The 21,113-nt window shown below is 48.4% G+C and overlaps 1 protein-coding gene across 1 annotated transcript in view; it reads left to right on the top strand.

Moving 5' to 3' along the window:
• The first annotated feature begins 754 nt into the window (after positions 1-754).
• Positions 755-21,113, top strand: part of LOC141161201 (melanin-concentrating hormone receptor 1-like) — a 46,613-nt gene continuing 26,254 nt past the window's right edge. The window contains exons 1-2 of the mRNA XM_073645979.1: positions 755-972; positions 2,511-2,607. Coding sequence (XP_073502080.1) covers positions 2,523-2,607 — 85 coding nt within the window. The 5' untranslated portion in view covers positions 755-972; positions 2,511-2,522. The remainder of the gene's footprint in view (positions 973-2,510; positions 2,608-21,113) is intronic.

Raw genomic sequence — 21,113 nt, 5'->3', positions numbered from 1 at the left:
ATACTGCTCCTATGTACAAGAATATAAGTACTATAATACTGCCCCCTATGTACAAGAATATAACTACTATAATACTGCTCCTATGTACAAGAATATAACTACTATAATACTGAGCCCTATGTACAAGAATATAACTACTATAATACTGCCCCCTATGTACAAGAATATAATTACTATAATACTGCTCCTATGTACAAGAATATAACTACTATAATACTGCCCCCTATGTACAAGAATATAACTACTATAATACTGCCCCTATGTACAAGAATATAACTACTATAATACTGCCCCTATGTACAAGAATATAACTACTAGAATACTGTCTCCTATGTACAAGAATATAACTACTATAATACTGCTCCCTATGTCCCAGAATATAACTACTATAATACTGCTCCTATGTACAAGAATATAACTACTATAATACTGCTCCTATGTACAAGAATATAACTACTATAATACTGCTCCCTATGTACAAGAATATAACTACTATAATACTGCCCCCTATGTACAAGAATATAACTACTAGAATACTGTCTCCTATGTATAAGAATATAACTACTATAATACTGCTCCTATGTCCCAGAATATAACTACTATAATAGGTGAAATTGGTTTTTCAGAGTTCTCTTTTGCAGACAGTTCCTTTACGTTCACCCCCCAATAATTCATTATTATTATTACGGAATGTCTATATATAGGATGACAGTTTTACGCTCCATGATCCCTGGATCCATCTGCCGCCACCATCCTCGGCTGCATCTAGTTTAGTCGTCAGCTGGCATCGTGTTGAGTGCGTGCACTGATGCTTCGCTCTTCGTCTGCTGGTGGCTGGAGGGCTTCGTGCCCCCATTGGCTGCCTGCGTTTCACGCTGCCCAGGATCACACAAAACCCTGACTGTAGCTCAGTTGTGCAGTGATTGGAGGGACGGCGAGCTTCATTCACAGAGACGGCAGCTTCCTCACAAGGTAGGTTCTGATAGACTTTGCTGGGGGTGGGGTGATTATTATTTGGATTCATGGGGGGGGGGGGGGGGGATTGTCAGAGGTTTGGTATATCTTGACTATAACAGTTCCGATGGACATTTTCAACCTATGCCGAGATGTAGCAGAGCTGAAGAGATCATTAAACTCTGATGAGGTACGATAATATAATAGTTTCTCCTGCAGTCCTATGTAAATGCAACGAGAACACTCATCATGATCTTGCGCCAAACGTTAAACCCAGGTAATGATGAATACACAGCCCAGGTCCAAATAGCTGAAGTTTGGATGGGAGTACCTCCGTTACATGTATAATGGATGGGTTATAACGCTCCAGTACAAAGTCACCTGTTTGATTTAACAGCAGCTTGACGGCTATCCTTCATGTCATGCTCACCGGGGTCCTAGATGTTGAGATATTGGGGGCTGAGAGATGATGGTCACCGGTGGTCAGTGGGAATTATTGGTCCAAAATAGATCTTGATGGCGGAGCAGGCGGCTCAGAGCCGTCCTTCCCCCCACATGTTGGGCTATTGAAGTTGTATTTAGCATTCAGAATTTGCATATTCAGCTCATCAGACAGAAGAAAATGAATTCAGCAGCTTGGATCTAAAAGGCTGACGATAGAAAACAGCCCCTTTATGAATAATCCATAAAAACGTAAACTTTTTTTTTTCTTTTTTTTTTAAAGTCTCGTCCATATGAAAATTTTATAGTAAAATCTAATTGTCCCGATAACGACTAGAAATATTGTAATTGGTTCCTATAATATTTTCTTCTGATTTCTCTCTGGAAAAAGTGTGTAAAGGGGAGAGCTTCTGCCAAAATCTGAAAAGCTGCTGTGCTCTATAGAGTAGTCAGGGCTCCGCCCACCTTTGCTATGATTGGATCAGAGGAGTTGCAACAATGTTGCAGTTCTCTTCATGGCAATTAACCCCTTAGGGTGAATTCTGCTCCATTCAAGAGCTTGTAATCCCAGTAGATGATATAAGTACATGCTTATGGAGAATTACTAGGTTTATGATTCACATGAGGGTTCCTGAAAGATACCCCCCCCCCAACACATTTTTATTAACGCACACAGATCGTAAGAATTTTTTCCACGAATGTGATTACTACATTTTCCGGAAACCTATGCATGGCATCAGTTGCACAATGTGTAGTACCGCTGTGTGACCAGCAGATGTCACTGCTGCTACGTAATCGGACGGAACCGTCCGCATAAGGTCAGACAATCGCAAAGTGGTAATTACATGACATTTGTATCCGGACTAGAAGAGAGCGAGAACCACAAAATGCCGCCATATCTGTGTACAATATCTACTAAAATAATCTCCAAGGTAAAAAAGAAAACAGATAACAAAAATAATGTTGCCCTTTAAAATAAAAAAAAATGTTAAAAAGTGATAAAACCTAAAGCTACTAGCAGCTAACAGTCCAGAAAATCCCCCCCAGTATTTTTTCTATGAGGCGCTACTACTTTATAATAATTTCCTTTACCCATCACTGCGTCTATATTACAGGGCTCCAGAAAGATGACGGAGCTGGAAAATTGGGTCCCCTTAGCCCTGCGCATCTACAATGACTCCAATCTAACTGGCACTGGAACGCCATCTGCAGGTAATTCCTTATAATTACAGCTGGATTATAAAAGGCTACATAACCCTGTAACTATTTGCACCCCCAGGAGATCTCAAGTGCCTCTTCATAGTGCTCCAAATCTCCTACTCATCGAGTTACAGCACACATTTGTGTTCCTGCCTGCAGTCACCACTAGAGGGAGCTCAGCTCCTACTGAACCCAATCATTAGTTTGTCTTCAGTAAGCTCCTGAGCTCCCTCTAGTGCTGGCTGCAGGTAGTCATAATTTTATCATATTTGGAGAGGTAGATCTGTATCTGTAAAAGTATATTATCAGATGAATCATCACAGAATTCTGGAGAGTGAGCCCACCAAGGCAACGGCATTTTCCTTCTTCATTATATTTCTTCTTCATTAATTCTTCCAGAAATGCACTGAAAAATTTGGATATAATCTGTAATTAGCTGCAAACGCTGCCGTACTGGAAACCATCCAGATATTACACAGTAACACGTGGGTTCAGGAGACAGATGTCTATTAGGGCTCTCAGCAGGCAAACATTTGCATTTCACATGAAGGGTATATATATATATATATACAGTGATGCTCTGGGAAGAAGGATATAAGGCAGATAACCTAACCTCCGCAGATCTTCCATGTGGAGGAGATCATTACAGTGTGGGGGGAAGGGAAGTGACAACCAGCCTGGATTTACAGGTCTTAGATCTGCAGTTGGGATGGGGAGGCGGTGAGCTGTGACTTCAGTTATATAGTTACCTATATATATATATATACGTATTACCTGTGATTGTAATGGCAGAGTGTTGTGGGCATGCTCTGTGACCTGTGCAGAGGTCATTGTGCTGGGAGGCAGGAGGTGAGCTGTGACTTCAGCTATATAGTTACCTATTACCTGTAACTGTAATGGCAGAGTGTTGTGGGCATGCTCTGTGACCAGTGCAGAGGTCATTGTACAGGAGGAGGAGGTGAGCTGTGACTTCAGCTATATAGTTACCTCTATATACGTATTACCTGTAATTGTAATGGCAGTGTTGTGGGCATGCTCCGCGACCTGTGCAGAGGTCATTGTACAAGAGGAGGAGGCGAGCTGTGACTTCAGCTATAGTGAATGGTGGATCCTGTGTTATCTATATATAGGTGTTACCTGTAATTGTAATGGCAGAGTGTTGTGGGCATGCTCTGTGACCAATGGAGAGGTCATTGTACAGGAGGAGGAGGAAGTGAGCTGTGACTTCAGCTATAGTGAATGGTGGATCCTGTGTTATCTATATATAGGTGTTACCTGTAATTGTAATGGCAGAGTATTGTGGGCATGCTCTGTGACCTGTGCAGATGTCTTTGTGCAGGGAGGCAGGAGGTGAGCTGTGATATCACCTATTTTGATTCCCGGACGCTCTGTGATCTATATTTAGGTTTATTTCTTATTGTAATTTTGCCTGTGATAATAAAGAGATTGCTGAGAAGTGATCACTACACAACAGGAAATACCAGACTATAATGATGATTAGTGACCAGAGTAAAAGTATATTCCCTCAATGCCCTGTTTTATCATCTATATAAGAGACTGACCCCAGTGCTGCACAGACTTGTTTTAGATTGCTATCCATCAGACAGCAGAAAACACGAGGAGGCAGGTGGTGGAGAAAAGCGATTGGACGTTAAGAAGAAGGAGGGGAAGTGCAGACTAATACCAATCAGAACTGAAATACTATGACAGCAGGGGACGATGTGCTGTTTTTGTGGGAGGCAGTGACCTCTACACTTATATTAGTAAGGAACGGTAGTAAGAGCAATGCCAGGATGAGTAATATAGTCTCTCAGTAGCACAGAGTATTTTAGGACAGGAGTGTGCTGATTTTGTGCAGGGCAGTGACCTTTTATTAGTGAGGACAGGCTGTACTTGTCAATGGCAGTGTCTTGAGAAGTAGGGTTGCTCAACTGCATTGAGTAGGAGTGTGTTGATCTTGTAGAGGGAAGTGACCTGTGAGAATAGGGTTCGTCTGTGACAAAGTTTAATGAGAATAAGAGTTGTGTAGCAGCACAGAGTATTTCAGAAAGGAGTGCTGATTTTCTAAGGAGTTGCAGTTAACATGCCGCACAGAGTATTTTGGAGGAAGAGTGTGTTGCTTTTGTGGAAGGGCAGTAACCTCTGAGTACAGTTTTGTCTAGAGTCATTCGGCAGCACAGTGGATGTAAGCAGAAGAGTGTGTTGATTTTGTTAGAGCAGTGCCCTGGGAGGGCCAGTGTTCATTAAAAAAAAAGGTAAAGTCATAACGATGTCACTCAGCAGCACAGAGAATTTCAGGGAAGAGTGTGCTGACAATGCTGTGAGGCATAGGGCCGGACAGCAGTACAGAGTGTTTCAGGGGAAGAGTGTGCTGACAATGCTGTGAGGCATAGGGCCGGACAGCAGTACAGAGTGTTTCAGGGGAAGAGTGTGCTGACAATGCTGTGAGGCATAGGGCCGGACAGCAGTACAGAGTGTTTCAGGGGAAGAGTGTGCTGACAATGCTGTGAGGCATAGGGCCGGACAGCAGTACAGAGTGTTTCAGGGGAAGAGTGTGCTGACAATGCTGTGAGGCATAGGGCCGGACAGCAGTACAGAGTGTTTCAGGGGAAGAGTGTGCTGACAATGCTGTGAGGCATAGGGCCGGACAGCAGTACAGAGTGTTTCAGGGGAAGAGTGTGCTGACAATGCTGTGAGGCATAGGGCCGGACAGCAGTACAGAGTGTTTCAGGGGAAGAGTGTGCTGATTTTGTGGTAGGGCAGTAAGCTTTGTAGTGGGTTTGCCTGTGACTTGTTGTGATATGAGGCGTATTTCATCCTGCATAGAAAATGATATTTCCGCTCGGATAGTGTTTTTGTTTTGTACGCGTGGACAACCTTGTGGCCTAATGGAGTGGAGCGCCCCGTACGTCTCGTCTCGGTGCAGGATGAGTCACCGACTCCTTAATCCGCCATCTGATCCCTCAGCGCTGACAGCTCGCTATACGTCTCCCGCAGACATAACAACACAGGCCGCACTCCACCGACACGCGTCTCGTGGTTCCTTTATTACCCCGAATAAATGAAGTGGATAATGCATTTTTTTTTTTAATTAAAATTTCTTCCGGATTAGACGCTGCGGCCCTTCCTTTCAGATGATCTTTCGATTTGTAGAACGTCTATGGTGGGGGAGGGGTGACAAATCTGATTGATTTAATTGGGACATGAAGAATCTCAGTTTAACCCCTACATTGCCGATTGCCAACTCTTCCAGAGATTTGGCAACTCTTCTAGGAGTCCAGGAGAACTCCCCTTTTAACTGCGTTCCCTCCTCAGCCAGGAGAGTTCACAAATTGCTGTCATAAAATGTGAATACCGCCATACTGTGCTCAAAATAATACCAACATACAGTGACCAAATAATATGTAAAACAGTCATATAACCGCTATAATGCTGGTCCATTGCTGGTATCTCTGTACTCCCATGGGCTTCATAGGAAACCATTTTTATATAAATATATATATATATATATATATATATATATATATATATATATACACACATTTATGTATGTGTATATATAATATATATACAGTGCTGGCCAAAAGTATTGGCACCCCTGCAATTCTGTCGGATAATACTCAGTTTCTTCCTGAAAATGATTGCAATCACAAATTCTTTGGTATTATTCTCTTCATTTAATTTGCTTGCAAGGAAAAAACACAAAAGAGAATGAAGCAAAAATCAAATCATTGATCATTTCACACAAAACTCCAAAAATGGGCCAGACAAAAGTATTGGCACCCTCAGCCTAATACTTGGTTGCACAACCTTTAGCCAAAATAACTGCGAACAACCTCTTCCGGTAACCATCAATGAGTTTCTTACAATGCTCTGCTGGAATTGTAGACCATTCTTCTTTGGCAAACTGCTCCAGGTCCCTGATATTTGAAGGGTGCCTTCTCCAAACTGCCATTTTGAGATCTCTCCACAGGTGTTCTATGGGATTCAGGTCTGGACTCATTGCTGGCCACCTTAGAAGTCTCCAGTGCTTTCTCTCCAACCATTTTATAGTGCTTTTGGAAGTGTGTTTTGGGTCATTGTCCTGCTGGAAGACCCATGACCTCTGAGGGAGACCCAGCTTTCTCACACTGGGCCCTACATTATGCTGCAAAATTTGTTGGTAGTCTTCAGACTTCATAATGCCATGCACACGGTCAAGCAGTCCAGTGCCAGAGGCAGCAAAGCAACCCCAAAACATAAGGGAACCTCCGCCATGTTTGACTGTAGGGACCGTGTTCTTTTCTTTGAATGACTCTTTTTTTTCCTGTACACTCTATGTTGATGCTTTTTCCCAAAAAGCTCTAGTTTTGTCTCATCTGACCAGAGAACATTCTTCCAAAACGTTTTAGGCTTTCTCAGGTAAGTTTTGGCAAACTCCAGCCTGGCTTTTTTATGTCTCGGGGTAAGAAGTGGGGTCTTCCTGGGTATCCTACCATACAGTCCCTTTTCATTCAGACGCCGACGGATAGTACGGGTTGACACTGTTGTACCCTCGGACTACAGGGCAGCTTGAACTTGTTTGGATGTTAGTCGAGGTTCTTTATCCACCATCTGCACAATCTTGCGTTGAAATCTCTCGTCAATTTTTCTTTTCCGTCCACATCTAGGGAGGTTAGCCACAGTGCCATGGGCTTTACACTTCTTGATGACACTGCGCACGGAAGACACAGGAACATTCAGGTCTTTGGAGATGGACTTGTAGCCTTGAGATTGCTCATGCTTCCTCACAATTTGGTTTCTCAAGTCCTCAGACAGTTCTTTGGTCTTCTTTCTTTTCTCCATGCTCAATGTGGTACACACAAGGACACAGGACAGAGGTTGAGTCAACTTTAATCCATGTTAACTGGCTGCAAGTGTGATTTAGTTATTGCCAACACCTGGTAGGTGCCACAGGTAAGTTACAGGTGCTTTTAATTACACGAATTAGAGAAGCATCACATGATTTTTCAAAGGGTGCCAATACTTTTGTCCACCCCCTTTTTTAGGTTTGGTGTGGAATTATATCCAATTTGGCTTTAGGACAATTCTTTTTGTGTTTTTTTCATTGAAGACAAATTAAATGAAGATAATAATACCAAAGAATTTGTGATTGCAATCATTTTCAGGAAGAAACTGAGTATTAACTGACAGAATTGCAGGGGTGCCAATACTTTTGGCCAGCACTGTATATAGATATATATATATATATATATATATATATACACACACATATACATATATATATATATATATATATACATATACACATACATTATTATTATTTATTATTATAGCGCCATTTATTCCATGGCACTTTACATGTGATAGGGATATACATAGCAAAAACATTTATATAATCTTGAACAAAACGCGGCGGCGACTGGTACAGGAGGAGAGAGGACTCTGCCTGCGAGGGCTCACAGTCTACAAGGGATAGGTGAGGATACAGTAGGTCTGGGTAGAGCTGGTCGTGCAGTGGTATGGTGGAGCGAGGGTTACTGCAGGTTGTAGGTTTGTCGGAAGAGGTGGGTCTTCAGGTTTCTTTTGAAGGCTTCCATGGTAGGCGAGAGTCTGATGTGTTGGGATAGAGAGTTCCAGAGTAGGGGCGATGCACGGGAGAAATCTTGTATGCGATTGTGGGAAGAGGAGATAGGAGGGGAATAGAGAAGGAGATCTTGTGAGGATCGGAGGTTGCGTGCAGGTATGTACCGGGAGACTAGGTCACAGATGTATGGAGGAGACAGGTTGAGGATGGCTTTGTATGCCAGGGTTAGGGTTTTGAACTGGAGTCTATAGGCAATGGGGAGGCAGTGAAGGGATTGACAGGAGAGGAGAGGCCGGGGAATAGCGGGGGGACAGGTGGATTAGTCTGGCAGCAGAGTTTAGGATAGATAGGAGGGGTGCGAGAGTGTTAGAAGCGAGGCCACAGAGCAGGAGGTTGCAGTAATTGAGGCGGGAGATGATGAGGGCATGTACTAGTGTTTTTGCAGAGTCTTTGCTGAGGAATGCATGGATCCGGGAGATATTTTTGAGTTGGAGTCGGCAGGAAGTGGAAAGGGCTTGGATATGTGGTTTGAAGGAGAGGTCAGAGTCCAGGGTTACCCCAAGGCAGCGAGCTTGAGGGACTGGGGAGAGTGGACAGCCATTGACGTTGATAGATAGGTCAGTTGGGGGGGTTGAATGAGATGGCAGAAAGATGATGAATTCAGTTTTATCCATGTTAAGTTTTAGAAATCTAGCAGAGAAAAAGGATGAAATAGCAGACAGATGACGCGCCCCTGGGCCTACTTGGTGTAGTGTTGCGCACGCGGGGACTACCCGGAGCCGGGCCTGTTGGGGGTAGTAGTCTCGTGGCGGTGACCCGGTCCGTGCCCAGGGAGTCAAACTGTGTGGCTGAGTATTAGCAGTAGATGTTGGACGACTACGCCACCCGTTGAATGCAGCTATGGAGCTGCCGCTGCAGGGCAGACCGCTGAGGCCGGTGATACGATTGTGCAGCGTAGATGGTATAACCCCCAACGGGAGGGGTATGGCCTCAGGGCAGCCGACGTGGATGATGGGGGTAGCAGGAACCACTCAGAGACGATGCGGTGTAGTTCAGGGTCTTTACTGGTGATAAAGATAGACCCTCCCGGAGTACTGGCTAGCGATCGGGGCCTGGTCAGTCTTTGAGCAGATGGGATTTCCCCTGGCCAGGCGGAGTTGTAGGCCTCCCCAACTAATTGTACTCTTCCGGCTACCTTGCTAGAGGCGGGTAAAAGTAGCCCACGTCCCTGAGTGTACCGTGTGGTGCTCACCCGTATGGCCGATGACTCGGGGCCTTCTAGTGGCTTCCGCTCCACGACAGCGGTGCTGGTCCCACGCGTGTGACCGTGCCTTCGGGTTTCTTGGCCAGAGGACCTGAAATCCCCTGCCGGTCGGTTTCTGCTGCTGGGTAAGGATTAGTCCCCACAGCCTCGGACTCCGGGTCCGGTGGTAACTCTTCAATCAGGGCGAGCTCTACAGCTGCCAGCCCCTGATTCCTTTTAGCACGACTTCCCCAGAGCTCCTGATCTCTCTTTCCTATAGCTGCTTCTCTTCTTCTCAACTCCCTAACCCTGCCTCAGCCCCAGTTTTTTATAGGGGAAGTTCTTCCCCTCCCAGGACTGGGCAGGAGGTGTGGCATGCATAGGATTCCTGACCAAGAGACCTCCCACCTGCTCTCAGACGTAATATCTCTATTACTGTGGCAACCAGACCCCTGGGGTGTCACATTCCCCCCTAGTGAAATTTAGTACTCCGGGACTAAACATATTTTTGTAAAACATAACAAGTAAAAACAGAAACAGTACAATAAAGAAAAACACATTAGGATGGTCACGGCGTGTCCGCAACCGGGTGCAGTTTTTCAAGAAAACAAGGGTGTCCATTTCACCAAAAACAGGGAGACGTAACCAGGTAGGGGTCTGTCCTGCCCCGAGTCCTTAACAGTCTTTAGTCCGTCCTGGGTTACGCTCCAACTATATGCACAAAGGATTCCCGGTAAATCCACCAAAGACTCCTACAATTAACTAGAAACACATAATTATACACAAGCAACAATAAACAGGTAAATACAAATAAACAGTCTAAACACTTAGATCCTCCAACGTACGGGTAACTGGCCTCTAGTGGCCCTAGTGGACCTACGGAGCTGGCTGACTGGTCCTGAGCTACAGGGTATAGGAGCTGTCAAGGGTAAACTGGGCAGCCGTCTACGGACTCTTTGGCTCACTAGGGGTATGGCAGGCTCACTATAAGCAGAGGGTTGATTCTCCGGGTCTGCTTGTGTAGGGTCTTCTGCCTCCTGGACCGGCTGTTCTTCCAGTTCTACCTGTGTCTCCGTAGGCACTTGGGATGCTGGTTGGAGGAACGTGAGGACGGGTACCACAACAGCACCATTGACTTGAGTCCAAGACCGAGGGAAGTCTCCGAGCACAGTACTAACCATATCTTCCCTTTCCTCTACGGGTCGAGGGTCTTCTTGTTCCTCTTCAGGGTTCCGTAGCTGTTCGGGACACTTCTTCAGGTGATCCCGGGATACAATGGCTGTGGTTTCCCCTCCGTCTTTACTGATTGTACAGATCTTTGGGTTGTCGTGGCTTGAGGGCAGTACGGTGTACGGGTCCTTCTCCCACTGGTCGTCCAACTTGTGGAGCCGTCTTTTCCTCTTCAAGACCTGCTCTCCGGGCACCAGGGGAACAGCGGGAGCATACTGGTTGTAAGTTTTCTCTTGTCTTTCCCTAGCTTGACAGAGACTTCGCTCCACGCTCTCCTGTACTTTCCGGTACTGCTGCTGCCTCTCTGTGTCCCAGTCTGCTTCTGGTGAAGTGTCCTCGGGTGTCAGGACTCCCATCTCCAGATCAACAGGAAGCTTACCAGGTCTTGCCCTCATTAGGTAAGCCGGGGTACAGTTGGTGGAACCTACAGGGATGTGGTTGTATAGGTCCACCAGGTCGGGCAGCTTTTCAGGCCACAGACTACGTTCTTCCAGGGGCAATGTTTTCAGAAGATCTATCACCACCTGGTTCATTTTCTCACAAAGTCCATTAGTTTGCGGGTGATAGGGTGTTGTTCTAATCTTCCGGCAGCCATACAGGGTGCAGAACTCCTGGAAGACTTCCGCTTCAAAGGCAGGCCCCTGGTCCGTCAGCACCTGCTCCGGGTATCCGTGCGCACGGCAGAAGTGCTGCTGGAAGGCTCTAGCTGCTGTTTGAGCCGTTAAGTCCTTGACGGGGACGACAACCAAGAACCGGGAGTAGTGATCCACGATGGTTAATGCGTAGACGTAGCCACTTCTGCTTGGGGTCAGTTTTACATGATCCAAGGCTACCAGTTCCAACGGCTGTCTGGTGATGATGGACTGCAGGGGAGTCTTCTGGCTGGCACGGTCCCTCCTTCTTAGGTTGCATGGGCCACAGTCTCTGCACCACCTCTCGATGGTCCCTCTCATGCCTACCCAATGGAACCGCCCGCGCAGCAGAAACTCCAGCTTCTTCCATCCGAAGTGCCCAGCTCCGTCGTGGTATGCCTCCATCACCATAGCTGCGTCTCTTCTTGGCACCACTACTTGCCAGATTAGTTCATGCGTCCGGGAGTTAACCATTCTGCGGCACAACTTCCCCTTGTAAAGGAACAGTCGACTCTTCTCAGCCCACAGTTGCTTGGCTTCCTCCGGAGCGTCTGGGTCAAGGCGTGCATCTGGCCGAGTCAGCATCTCCTTTACCAGTCGGACGGCAGGGTCACTGTCTTGCGTCTCCGCCCAGTTGTAATGAGGTAATGGGTTGAACGTAGCGGATTGCTTACTCCTTACACGGTGGGAATACTGGATAGTCCCATGACGGTGGAACGCGGGGAGTTCAACTTCTTCCAGTTCCTCTGAATCTTCCCCTACGTCCGGTAGGTTCGGCATCCTGGACAGGGCGTCCGCATTGGTATTGGAGCGTCCTGCCCGGTATTTGATTGTAAACTCATAGTTTGACAAGCGGGCCATCCATCTCTGCTCTAGGGCACCGAGTCTTGCAGTGTCCAGGTGTGTCAACGGGTTGTTATCCGTGTACACGGTGAACCGGGAAGCAGCGAGGTAGTGCTTAAAGCGTTCGGTGACTGCCCACACCACTGCCAGGAATTCTAGCTTAAATGAGCTGTAATTCTCAGGGTTTCTTTCGGTGGGTCGCAGTTTTTGGCTGGCGTAAGCAATTACCCGTTCCTTCCCCTGCTGGATCTGGGACAGTACGGCTCCTAGCCCGACGTTACTGGCGTCGGTGTAGAGGATAAAGGGCTGGCTATAATCAGGGTACGCCAGGATTTCATCCCCCGTGAGGGCCATCTTCAGCTGGCGGAAGGACTCTTCTTCCAGCTTCTCCCATCTGAAGGGTGGCTTCTGGTTCTTGGCCTTCCTGGACTGGCCTATCAGGAGGTCCTGCATAGGAGCTGCCTTTTTGGTGAAACCGGGAATGAACCTTCAGTAGTAGCCTACCAACCCGAGGAACTGCCTCACTTCCTTTACGCTGGAGGGGCTTGGCCATTCCTTAATTGCGGTGATCTTATCAGGGTCGGGAGCCACTCCGTCAGCACTCACCACGTGTCCCAGGTACTGCACCTTTGGCTTCAGGAGGTGACACTTGGAGGGTTTCACCTTTAGGCCGTAACTTGCCAGAGCTTCGAACACTTCCGCCAGGTGTTTCAGGTGGTCCTCCTAGGTCTTGGAATAGACGATGACATCGTCCAGGTATAACAGGACCGTCTCAAAGTTTCGGTGTCCCAGACAGCATTCCATCAATCGCTGGAAGGTTCCTGGTGCGTTGCAGAGTCCGAACGGCATGCAGGTAAACTCGCTAAGTCCCATCGGGGTGGTGAATGCGGTCTTCTCCCGGTCCGCCTCTGCTACAGGAACCTGCCAGTACCCGCTAGTGAGATCCAAGGTGGAGAAGAAGTTAGCAGATTTTAAAGCAGCCAAAGACTCCTCTATTCTTGGTAAGGGGTACGCATCTTTGTGTGTGATACGGTTAATTTTCCGGTAATCTACACACATTCTCATGGTGTTGTCTTTCTTTTTGACCAAGACTAGTGGAGCTGCCCAGGGGCTACAGCTATCCCTGATTACCCCAGCCTCCTTCATGTCTCTAAGCATCCCCTTGGCGTGTTGGTAGTGTGCAGGGGGTACGGGTCGATACCTCTCTTTTATGGGAGGATGGTCTCCCGTGGGGATGTGGTGTTCTACCCCCTTGACTCGCCCGAAGTCTAACGGGTGTTTACTAAACACTCTCTCGTACTCTCGAACCACCCGGTAGACTCCCTGTTTCTGGTGGGAGGGAGTGGAGTCAGTACCCAAATGTAGTTGCTGACACCAATCCTCCATTATTTTCGTAGAGCCGTTACCTTCCTCCGGGTGAGATGGAGGCAAGGGTTCCACAGACTGTATAGAATTTTGGTTGATAGTATATAATTTGGCTAGCGTAGCATACCGGGGCAGGTATACTTCCCTTTTCCCGATATTTATTATACGAACGGGCACCCTCCCATGGCGTACATCAACTACCCCCCGTGCTGTCAAAATGGTGGGCCTACTGTCTGAGTAGACTGGTTCTACCATGGCCTGGTAATCTCTACCTCTCAGACCAATAGCTGCCCGGCACCAAATCATCATTTCACTTTTCGGGGGCATGGCAATAGGAAAAGGGTCACACATTCTTACGCTACCAATCTCACCACCGGAGAGTTCCACCTGTTGCCGTCGCATAAGTGCCCGGATCTCTTTCTGGAGCACTCGCTGCTGGCCAGAGCTGGCGTTCTTGGCAACCTGCTGTAAAATGAAAATCACCTCTGCAAGACAATTTTCAATCACATTAGTTCCTAGAGTTATCTTTGGGTGACTCTCGCGCTTGTCAATGTCTACAATGATCAGTCCCTGTGCTGCCAGCTCGACTCTACCGATTTTAATGGTCATTTCTTTAAATCCGATCTGTGGCACGGGCTGACCATTACTGGCGATGATACTCAAGTCGTCGTCTGGATAGCGGGTTATATCCGAGTCATTCCAGTACTGCTTAAAGAGCACGTACGGGATGGTGGTGACCTGTGACCCGGTGTCCAGTAGGGCACTCATAGGGATGCCATCCAGTACCACAGGCAAGACTGGACGTCCTCCCACATATTTGTCGCGCCAGTTCGATGGGCCTGGTGATCTTTTTCCTGGGGGTTGGCCCTCTACCCCAGGTTGTGCCAGTTTAAAGGACAGTACCTTGCCATATGTCCGGGTTGATTGCAGCGGCGGCAGATGGGTTGTCCGTCCTCGTTGTATCGGTCGCTGGGTCTTCCTCTGGCCGGTGGGGTCCTCCTTGGTCGACGCCACGGGATGTCCTCCGGTCCGGATGCCAGCTGGATCTTCCCTGGAGTGGAAACCTGTAAAGACTGCACAGTTCGGGTTAGCGCAGCAACGCTTTTAGCTAGCTCTTGGACCTGATGGTGCAGGTCCGGAGCCGGGTCATTGTTCAAAGCCTGCGCATCAGCCCCCACAGGCCCTGCCGACAAGGGCGCCGCCTCCTGGTGGTAAGTGATAGCTGGGCGCCTGTGGGTCACAACGCCACCCGGTGCCGGTTCTCGGAGCACCCGGATGGCTCTGTCCTTGAACTGTGCAAAGTCCAGATGAGGATCCTGTAAGGCTATGGCCCGCAACTGGGTTCGGTGGACATTGCAATATAGTCCCTCTATAAATTGCTCGGTCAACAGCCTGTCCTCGTTTCCCACGCTGTCAGGGTCGGTCTGCTTAATGGCTCTCAGGGCCTCTTGTAGGTTTAGCGCATAGTCCCTTATACTCTCATGTGCTCGCTACTTGCACCCATAGAATCTAAGCTTAATCTCGGCTGAGGTGCGGGTATCAAAGGTGTCCCTCAGCCGGGTTAGTATCCCTGCGACAGTCCTCCTCCCAGGTGGCCAGGACTTTACCTCCCTTTGGGCTGCCCCGGTTAGTTGGGCCACCAGGATGCTCACTTTTTGCTCTTCTGTGAGGGGGTACACCTGGAAGAGGCTATCCAGCTTTTCTTTAAAGTCATTCAGGGTATGTGACTCCCCTGAGTACTGGGGTAGCCAGGCTGCTCCCGGGATATAGGGCATGGTGAAAGGCATGACTGCAGCAGCGGTGGCGCTGGTGGGGGTTGAGGCAGTGAAGCTCTCCTCCGTATCCGACATCTTTCTCCCCCCCCTAGTGGACCGTGGCCTACCTTGCGATGATCCTCTTCCGTAGGCCGCGGCTCCGCAGTGGATCGTCAGGGTCGAGGACCTTCCGTCGCGCTCCTGTGACGTCGGCGTCTGCTGGGCTCCTTCCAGGACCTTACGCAACGTCCGGACGTGAGGCGGGGCTTCAGTTCTCGCGCGCTTTCGGAGTCCACGCCCCTCTTCTTCCCGCGCGGCGCCTTCAAGATGGCGTCCAACGGCGGGAAAACTCCACGGATGGCGGGAAGAAGGCAGAAGATGGCGCCGGATGGCGGGAAAACTTCGCGGATGGCGGGAAGAAGGTAGAAGATGGCGCCGGATGGCGGGAAACCTCCACGGATGGCGGGAATCTTCACCACTGGTAAGTTTGAACAGTCTTTTTCAGGCACGCAGTACCCGGTGGTTGCGGGCACGAGATCCTGCCGACTACGCCAAAGTTGACGCGCCCCTGGGCCTACTTGGTGTAGCGTTGCGCACGCGGGGACTACCCGGAGCCGGGCCTGTTGGGGGTAGTAGTCTCGTGGCGGTGACCCGGTCCGTGCCCAGGGAGTCAAACTGTGTGGCTGAGTATTAGCAGTAGATGTTGGACGACTACGCCACCCGTTGAATGCAGCTATGGAGCTGCCGCTGCAGGGCAGACCGCTGAGGCCGGTGATACGATTGTGCAGCGTAGATGGTATAACCCCCAACGGGAGGGGTATGGCCTCAGGGCAGCTGACGTGGATGATGGGGGTAGCAGGAACCACTCAGAGACGATGCGGTGTAGTTCAGGGTCTTTACTGGTGATAAAGATAGACCCTCCCGGAGTACTGGCTAGCGATCGGGGCCTGGTCAGTCCTTGAGCAGATGGGATTTCCCCTGGCCAGGCGGAGTTGTAGGCCTCCCCAACTAATTGTACTCTTCCGGCTACCTTGCTAGAGGCGGGTAAAAGTAGCCCACGTCCCTGAGTGTACCGTGTGGTGCTCACCCGTATGGCCGGTGACTCGGGGCCTTCTAGTGGCTTCCGCTCCACGACGGCGGTGCTGGTCCCACGCGTGTGACCGTGCCTTCGGGTTTCTTGGCCAGAGGACCTGAAATCCCCTGCCGGTCGGTTTCTGCTGCTGGGTAAGGATTAGTCCCCACAGCCTCGGACTCCGGGTCCGGTGGTAACTCTTCAATCAGGGCGAGCTCTACAGCTGCCAGCCCCTGATTCCTTTTAGCACGACTTCCCCAGAGCTCCTGATCTCTCTTTCCTATAGCTGCTTCTCTTCTTCTCAACTCCCTAACCCTGCCTCAGCCCCAGTTTTTTATAGGGGAAGTTCTTCCCCTCCCAGGACTGGGCAGGAGGTGTGGCATGCATAGGATTCCTGACCAAGAGACCTCCCACCTGCTCTCAGACGTAATATCTCTATTACTGTGGCAACCAGACCCCTGGGGTGTCACACAGACATAGTGGGATTTGGGTTAGAAGGGAGGAGATATCGGGTTCAGAGAGGTAGATCTGTGTGTCGTCAGCATAGAGGTGATACTGAAAGCCGTGAGACTCTATGAGCTGTCCTAGGCCGAAGGTGTAGATGGAGAAGAGCAGGGGTCCTAGAACTGAACCTTGGGGAACACCGACAGATAGGGGATGAGATGAGGAGGTGGTGTGTGAGTGGGACTATCCTGTCTGTTAGGTATAAGGAGATCCAAAATAGGGCCAAGTCTGTGATGCCGAGAGATGAGAGAGTCTGTAGTAAGAGGGAATGGTGCACTGTGTCGAAGGCAGTTGAGAAGTCCAGGAGGAGGAGGACAGAGTAGTGTCGCTTGGATTTGGCAGTTAGTAGGTCGTTGGTGACTTTAGTCAGGGCAGTTTCAGTAGAGTGATGCAGTCGGAAACCAGATTGTAGGCGGTCGAAGAGGGAGCAGGAGGAGAGGTGGGAGGACAGCTCAAGATGGACGTGCTGTTCCAGTAGTTTTGAGGCATAGGAGAGAAGTGATATGGGGCGATAGCTAGTCAGAGAGGATGGGTGATGGAAGGGCTTTTTGAGGATGGGTGTGATCGAGGAATGTTTGAAGCATGAGGGGAAGACGCCAGTAAACAATGTTTGTGTTTGTTTTCACTCTCACCCCCTTAATCCTTCACTTTTTACAACCACCCCTAATCCCTACACCTAGTAATGAACTCTTCATCTCTCCCTCCATCGTCCCCATTCATCTCACCTCCTCCTCAGAACTATTCCTCAACATTCTATCCTGTATCTCAAAACTTTGTACAGAACAAAGTATTCAATGAGAATATTTCATTCATTCAGATCTAGGATGTGTTATTTCAGTGTTCCCTTTATTTGTTTGAGCAGTGTAGATATCTATCTATATAGATATATATCTATATAGACATATATATATATATATACCTATATAGATATATATGTATATACACTGCTCAAAAAATAAAGGGAACACTGAAATAACACATCCTAGATCTGAATGAATGAAATATTCTCATTGAATACTTTGTTCTGTACAAAGTTGAATGCGCTGACAACAAAATCACACAAAAATCATCAATGGAAATCAAATTTATTAACCAATGGAGGCCTGGATTTGGAGTCACCCCCAAAATTAAAGTGGAAAAAACACTACAGTCTGATCCAACTCTAATGTAATGTCCTTAAAACAAGTCAGAATGAGTCTCAGTATTGTGTGTGGCCTCCACATGCCTGTATGACCTCCCTACAACGCCTGGGCATGCTCCTGATGAGGCTGAGTATTGTGTGTGGCCTCCACGTCCCTGTATGACCTCCCTACAACGCCTGGGCATGCTCCTGATGAGGCTGAGTATTGTGTGTGGCCTCCACGTGCCTGTATGACCTCCCTACAACGCCTGGGCATGCTCCTGATGAGGCTGAGTATTGTGTGTGGCCTCCACGTGCCTGTATGACCTCCCTACAAAGCCTGGGCATGCTCCTGATGAGGTTGCGGATGGTCTCTTGTGGGATCTCCTCCCAGACCTGGACTAAAGCATCCGCCAACTACTGGACAGTCTGTGGTGCAATGTGACGTTGGTGGATGGAGCGAGACATGATGTCCCAGATGTGCTCAATCGGATTCAGGTCTGGGGAACGGGCGGGCTAGTCCATAGCTTCAATGCCTTCATCTTGCAGGAACTGCTGACACACTCCAGCCACATGAGGTCTGGCATTGTCCTGCATTAGGAGGAACCCAGGGCCAACCACACCACCATATGGTCTCACAAGGGGTCTGAGGATCTCATCTCGGTACCTAATGGCAGTCAGGCTACCTCTGGCGAGCACATGGAGGGCTGTGCGGCCCTCCAAAGAAATGCCACCCCACACCATTACTGACCCACTGCCAAACCGGTCATGCTGAAGGATGTTGCAGGCAGCAGATCGCTCTCCACGGCGTCTCCAGACTCTGTCACGTCTGTCACATGTGCTCAGTGTGAACCTGCTTTCATCTGTGAAGAGCACAGGGCGCCAGTGGCGACTTTGCCAATCCTGGTGCTCTGTGGCAAATACCAAGCGTCCTGCACGGTGTTGGGCTGTGAGCACAACCCCCATCTGTGGACGTCGGGCCCTCATTCCACCTTCATGGAGTTGGTTTATAACCGTTTGTGCAGACACATGCACATTTGTGGCCTGCTGGAGGTCATTTTGCAGGGCTCTGGCAGTGGTCCTCTTGTTCCTCCTTGCACAAAGGTGGAGGTAGCGGTCCTGCTGCTGGGTTGTTGCCCTCCTACGGCCCCCTCCACGTCTCCTGGTGTACTGGCCTGTCTCCTGGTAACACCTCCAGCCTCTGGACACTACGCTGACAGACACAGCAAACCTTCTTGCCACAGCTCGCATTGATGTGCATCCTGGATGAGCTGCATTACCTGAGCAACTTCTGTGGGTTGTAGAGTCCGCCTCATGCTACCACGAGTGTGAAAGCACAACCAACATTCAAAAGTGACCAAAACATCAGCCAGAAAGCATTGGTACTGAGATGTGGTCTGTGGTCCCCACCTGTAGAACCTCTCCTTTATTGAGGGTGTCTTGATAATGGCCAATAATTTCAATCTATCGTCTATTCCATTTGCTCAACAGCATGTGAAATTGATTATCAATCAGTGTTGCTTCCTAAGTGGACAGTTTGATTTCACAGAAGTTTGATTTACTTGGAGTTATATTCTGCTGTTTAAGTGTTCCCTTTATTTTTTTGAGCAGTGTATATAAGTCTATAGCTATATCTATCTATCTATATATACAGTGCCTACAAGTAGTATTCAACCTCCTGCAGATTTAGCTGGTTTGATAAGATGCAAATAAGTTAGAGCCTTCAAACTGCAAACGAGAGTAGGTTTTATGAACAGAAGCATAAATCTTACAAACCAAAAAGTTATGTTGCTCAGTTGAATTTTATTAAATTTTAAACATAAAAGTGTGGGTCAATTATTATACAACCCCTATGTTTAATATTTTGTGGAATAACCCTTGGTTGCAATTACAGCTAATAATCGTCTTTTATAAGACCTGATCAGGCCGGCACAGGTCTGTGGAGTTATCTTGGCCCACTCCTCCATGCAGATCTTCTCCAAGTTATCTAGGTTCTTTGGGTGTCTCATGTGGACTTTATTCTTGAGCTCCTTCCACAAGTTTTCAATTGGGTTAAGGTCAGGAGACTGACTAGGCCACTCCAACACCTTGACTTTTTCCCTATTGAACCAGGCCTTGGTTTTCTTGGCTGTGTGCTTTGGGTCGTTGTCTTGTTGGAAGATGAAATTACGACCCATCTTAAGATCCTTGATGGAGGAGCGGAGGTTCTTGGCCAAAATCTCCAGGTAGGCCGTGCTATCCATCTTCCCATGGATGCGGACCAGATGGCCAGGCCCCTTGGCAGAGAAACAGCCCCACAGCATGATGCTGCCACCACCATGCTTGACTGTAGGGATGGTATTCTTGGGGTCGTATGCAGTGCCATCCAGTCTCCAAACGTCACGTGTGTGGTTGGCACCAAAGATCTCGATTTTGGTCTCATCAGACCATAGAACCTTGAACCAGTCTGTCTCAGAGTCCTCCAAGAGATCATGAGCAAACTGTAGACGAGCCTTGACATGACGCTTTGAAAGTCAAGGTACCTTACGGGCTCGTCTGGAACGGAGACCATTGCGGTGGAGTACGTTACTTATGGTATTGACTGAAACCAATGTCCCCACTGCCATGAGATCTTCCCGGAGCTCCTTCCTTGTTGTCCTTGGGTTAGCCTTGACTCTTCGGACAAGCCTGGCCTCGGCACGGGAGGACACTTTCAAAGGCTGTCCTGGCCGTGGAAGGCTAACAGTAGTTCCATAAGCCTTCCACTTACGGATGATGCTCCCAACAGTGGAGACAGGTAGGCCCAACTCCTTGGAAAGGGTTTTGTACCCCTTGCCAGCCTTGTGACCCTCCACGATCTTGTCTCTGATGGCCAAGGAATGCTCCTTTGTCTTTCCCATGTTGACCATGTCTGAGTGCTGTTCACAAGTTTGGGGAGGGTCTAAAATAGTCAGAAAAGGCTGGCAAAAGAGATCTTTAATCCACACATGTGAAGCTCATTATTCTTGGTGCCTGAACTACTTCTTAATACTTTAGGGGGACCAAACAGAATTCTTGTGGTTTGAGGGGTTGAATAATAAATGACACTCTGAATTAACTTTTTACGTTTTAAAAAAAAACAAAAAACAAAAACAAAAACAAAATTTGCTGCAGTGCATTTCCCACTTCCAGGCTGATCTACAGTACAAATGTCACAATGCCAAGTTAATT

The sequence above is a fragment of the Phyllobates terribilis genome, unplaced genomic scaffold (genome assembly GCF_046119375.1).
Source record: "Phyllobates terribilis strain yellow unplaced genomic scaffold, ASM4611937v1 Scaffold_9__5_contigs__length_417890890, whole genome shotgun sequence".
Classification (NCBI taxonomy): Eukaryota; Metazoa; Chordata; class Amphibia; order Anura; family Dendrobatidae; genus Phyllobates; species Phyllobates terribilis.
The sequence above is the reverse complement of the archived record's forward strand: the minus strand, read 5'-3'. Positions and strand labels throughout refer to the sequence as shown.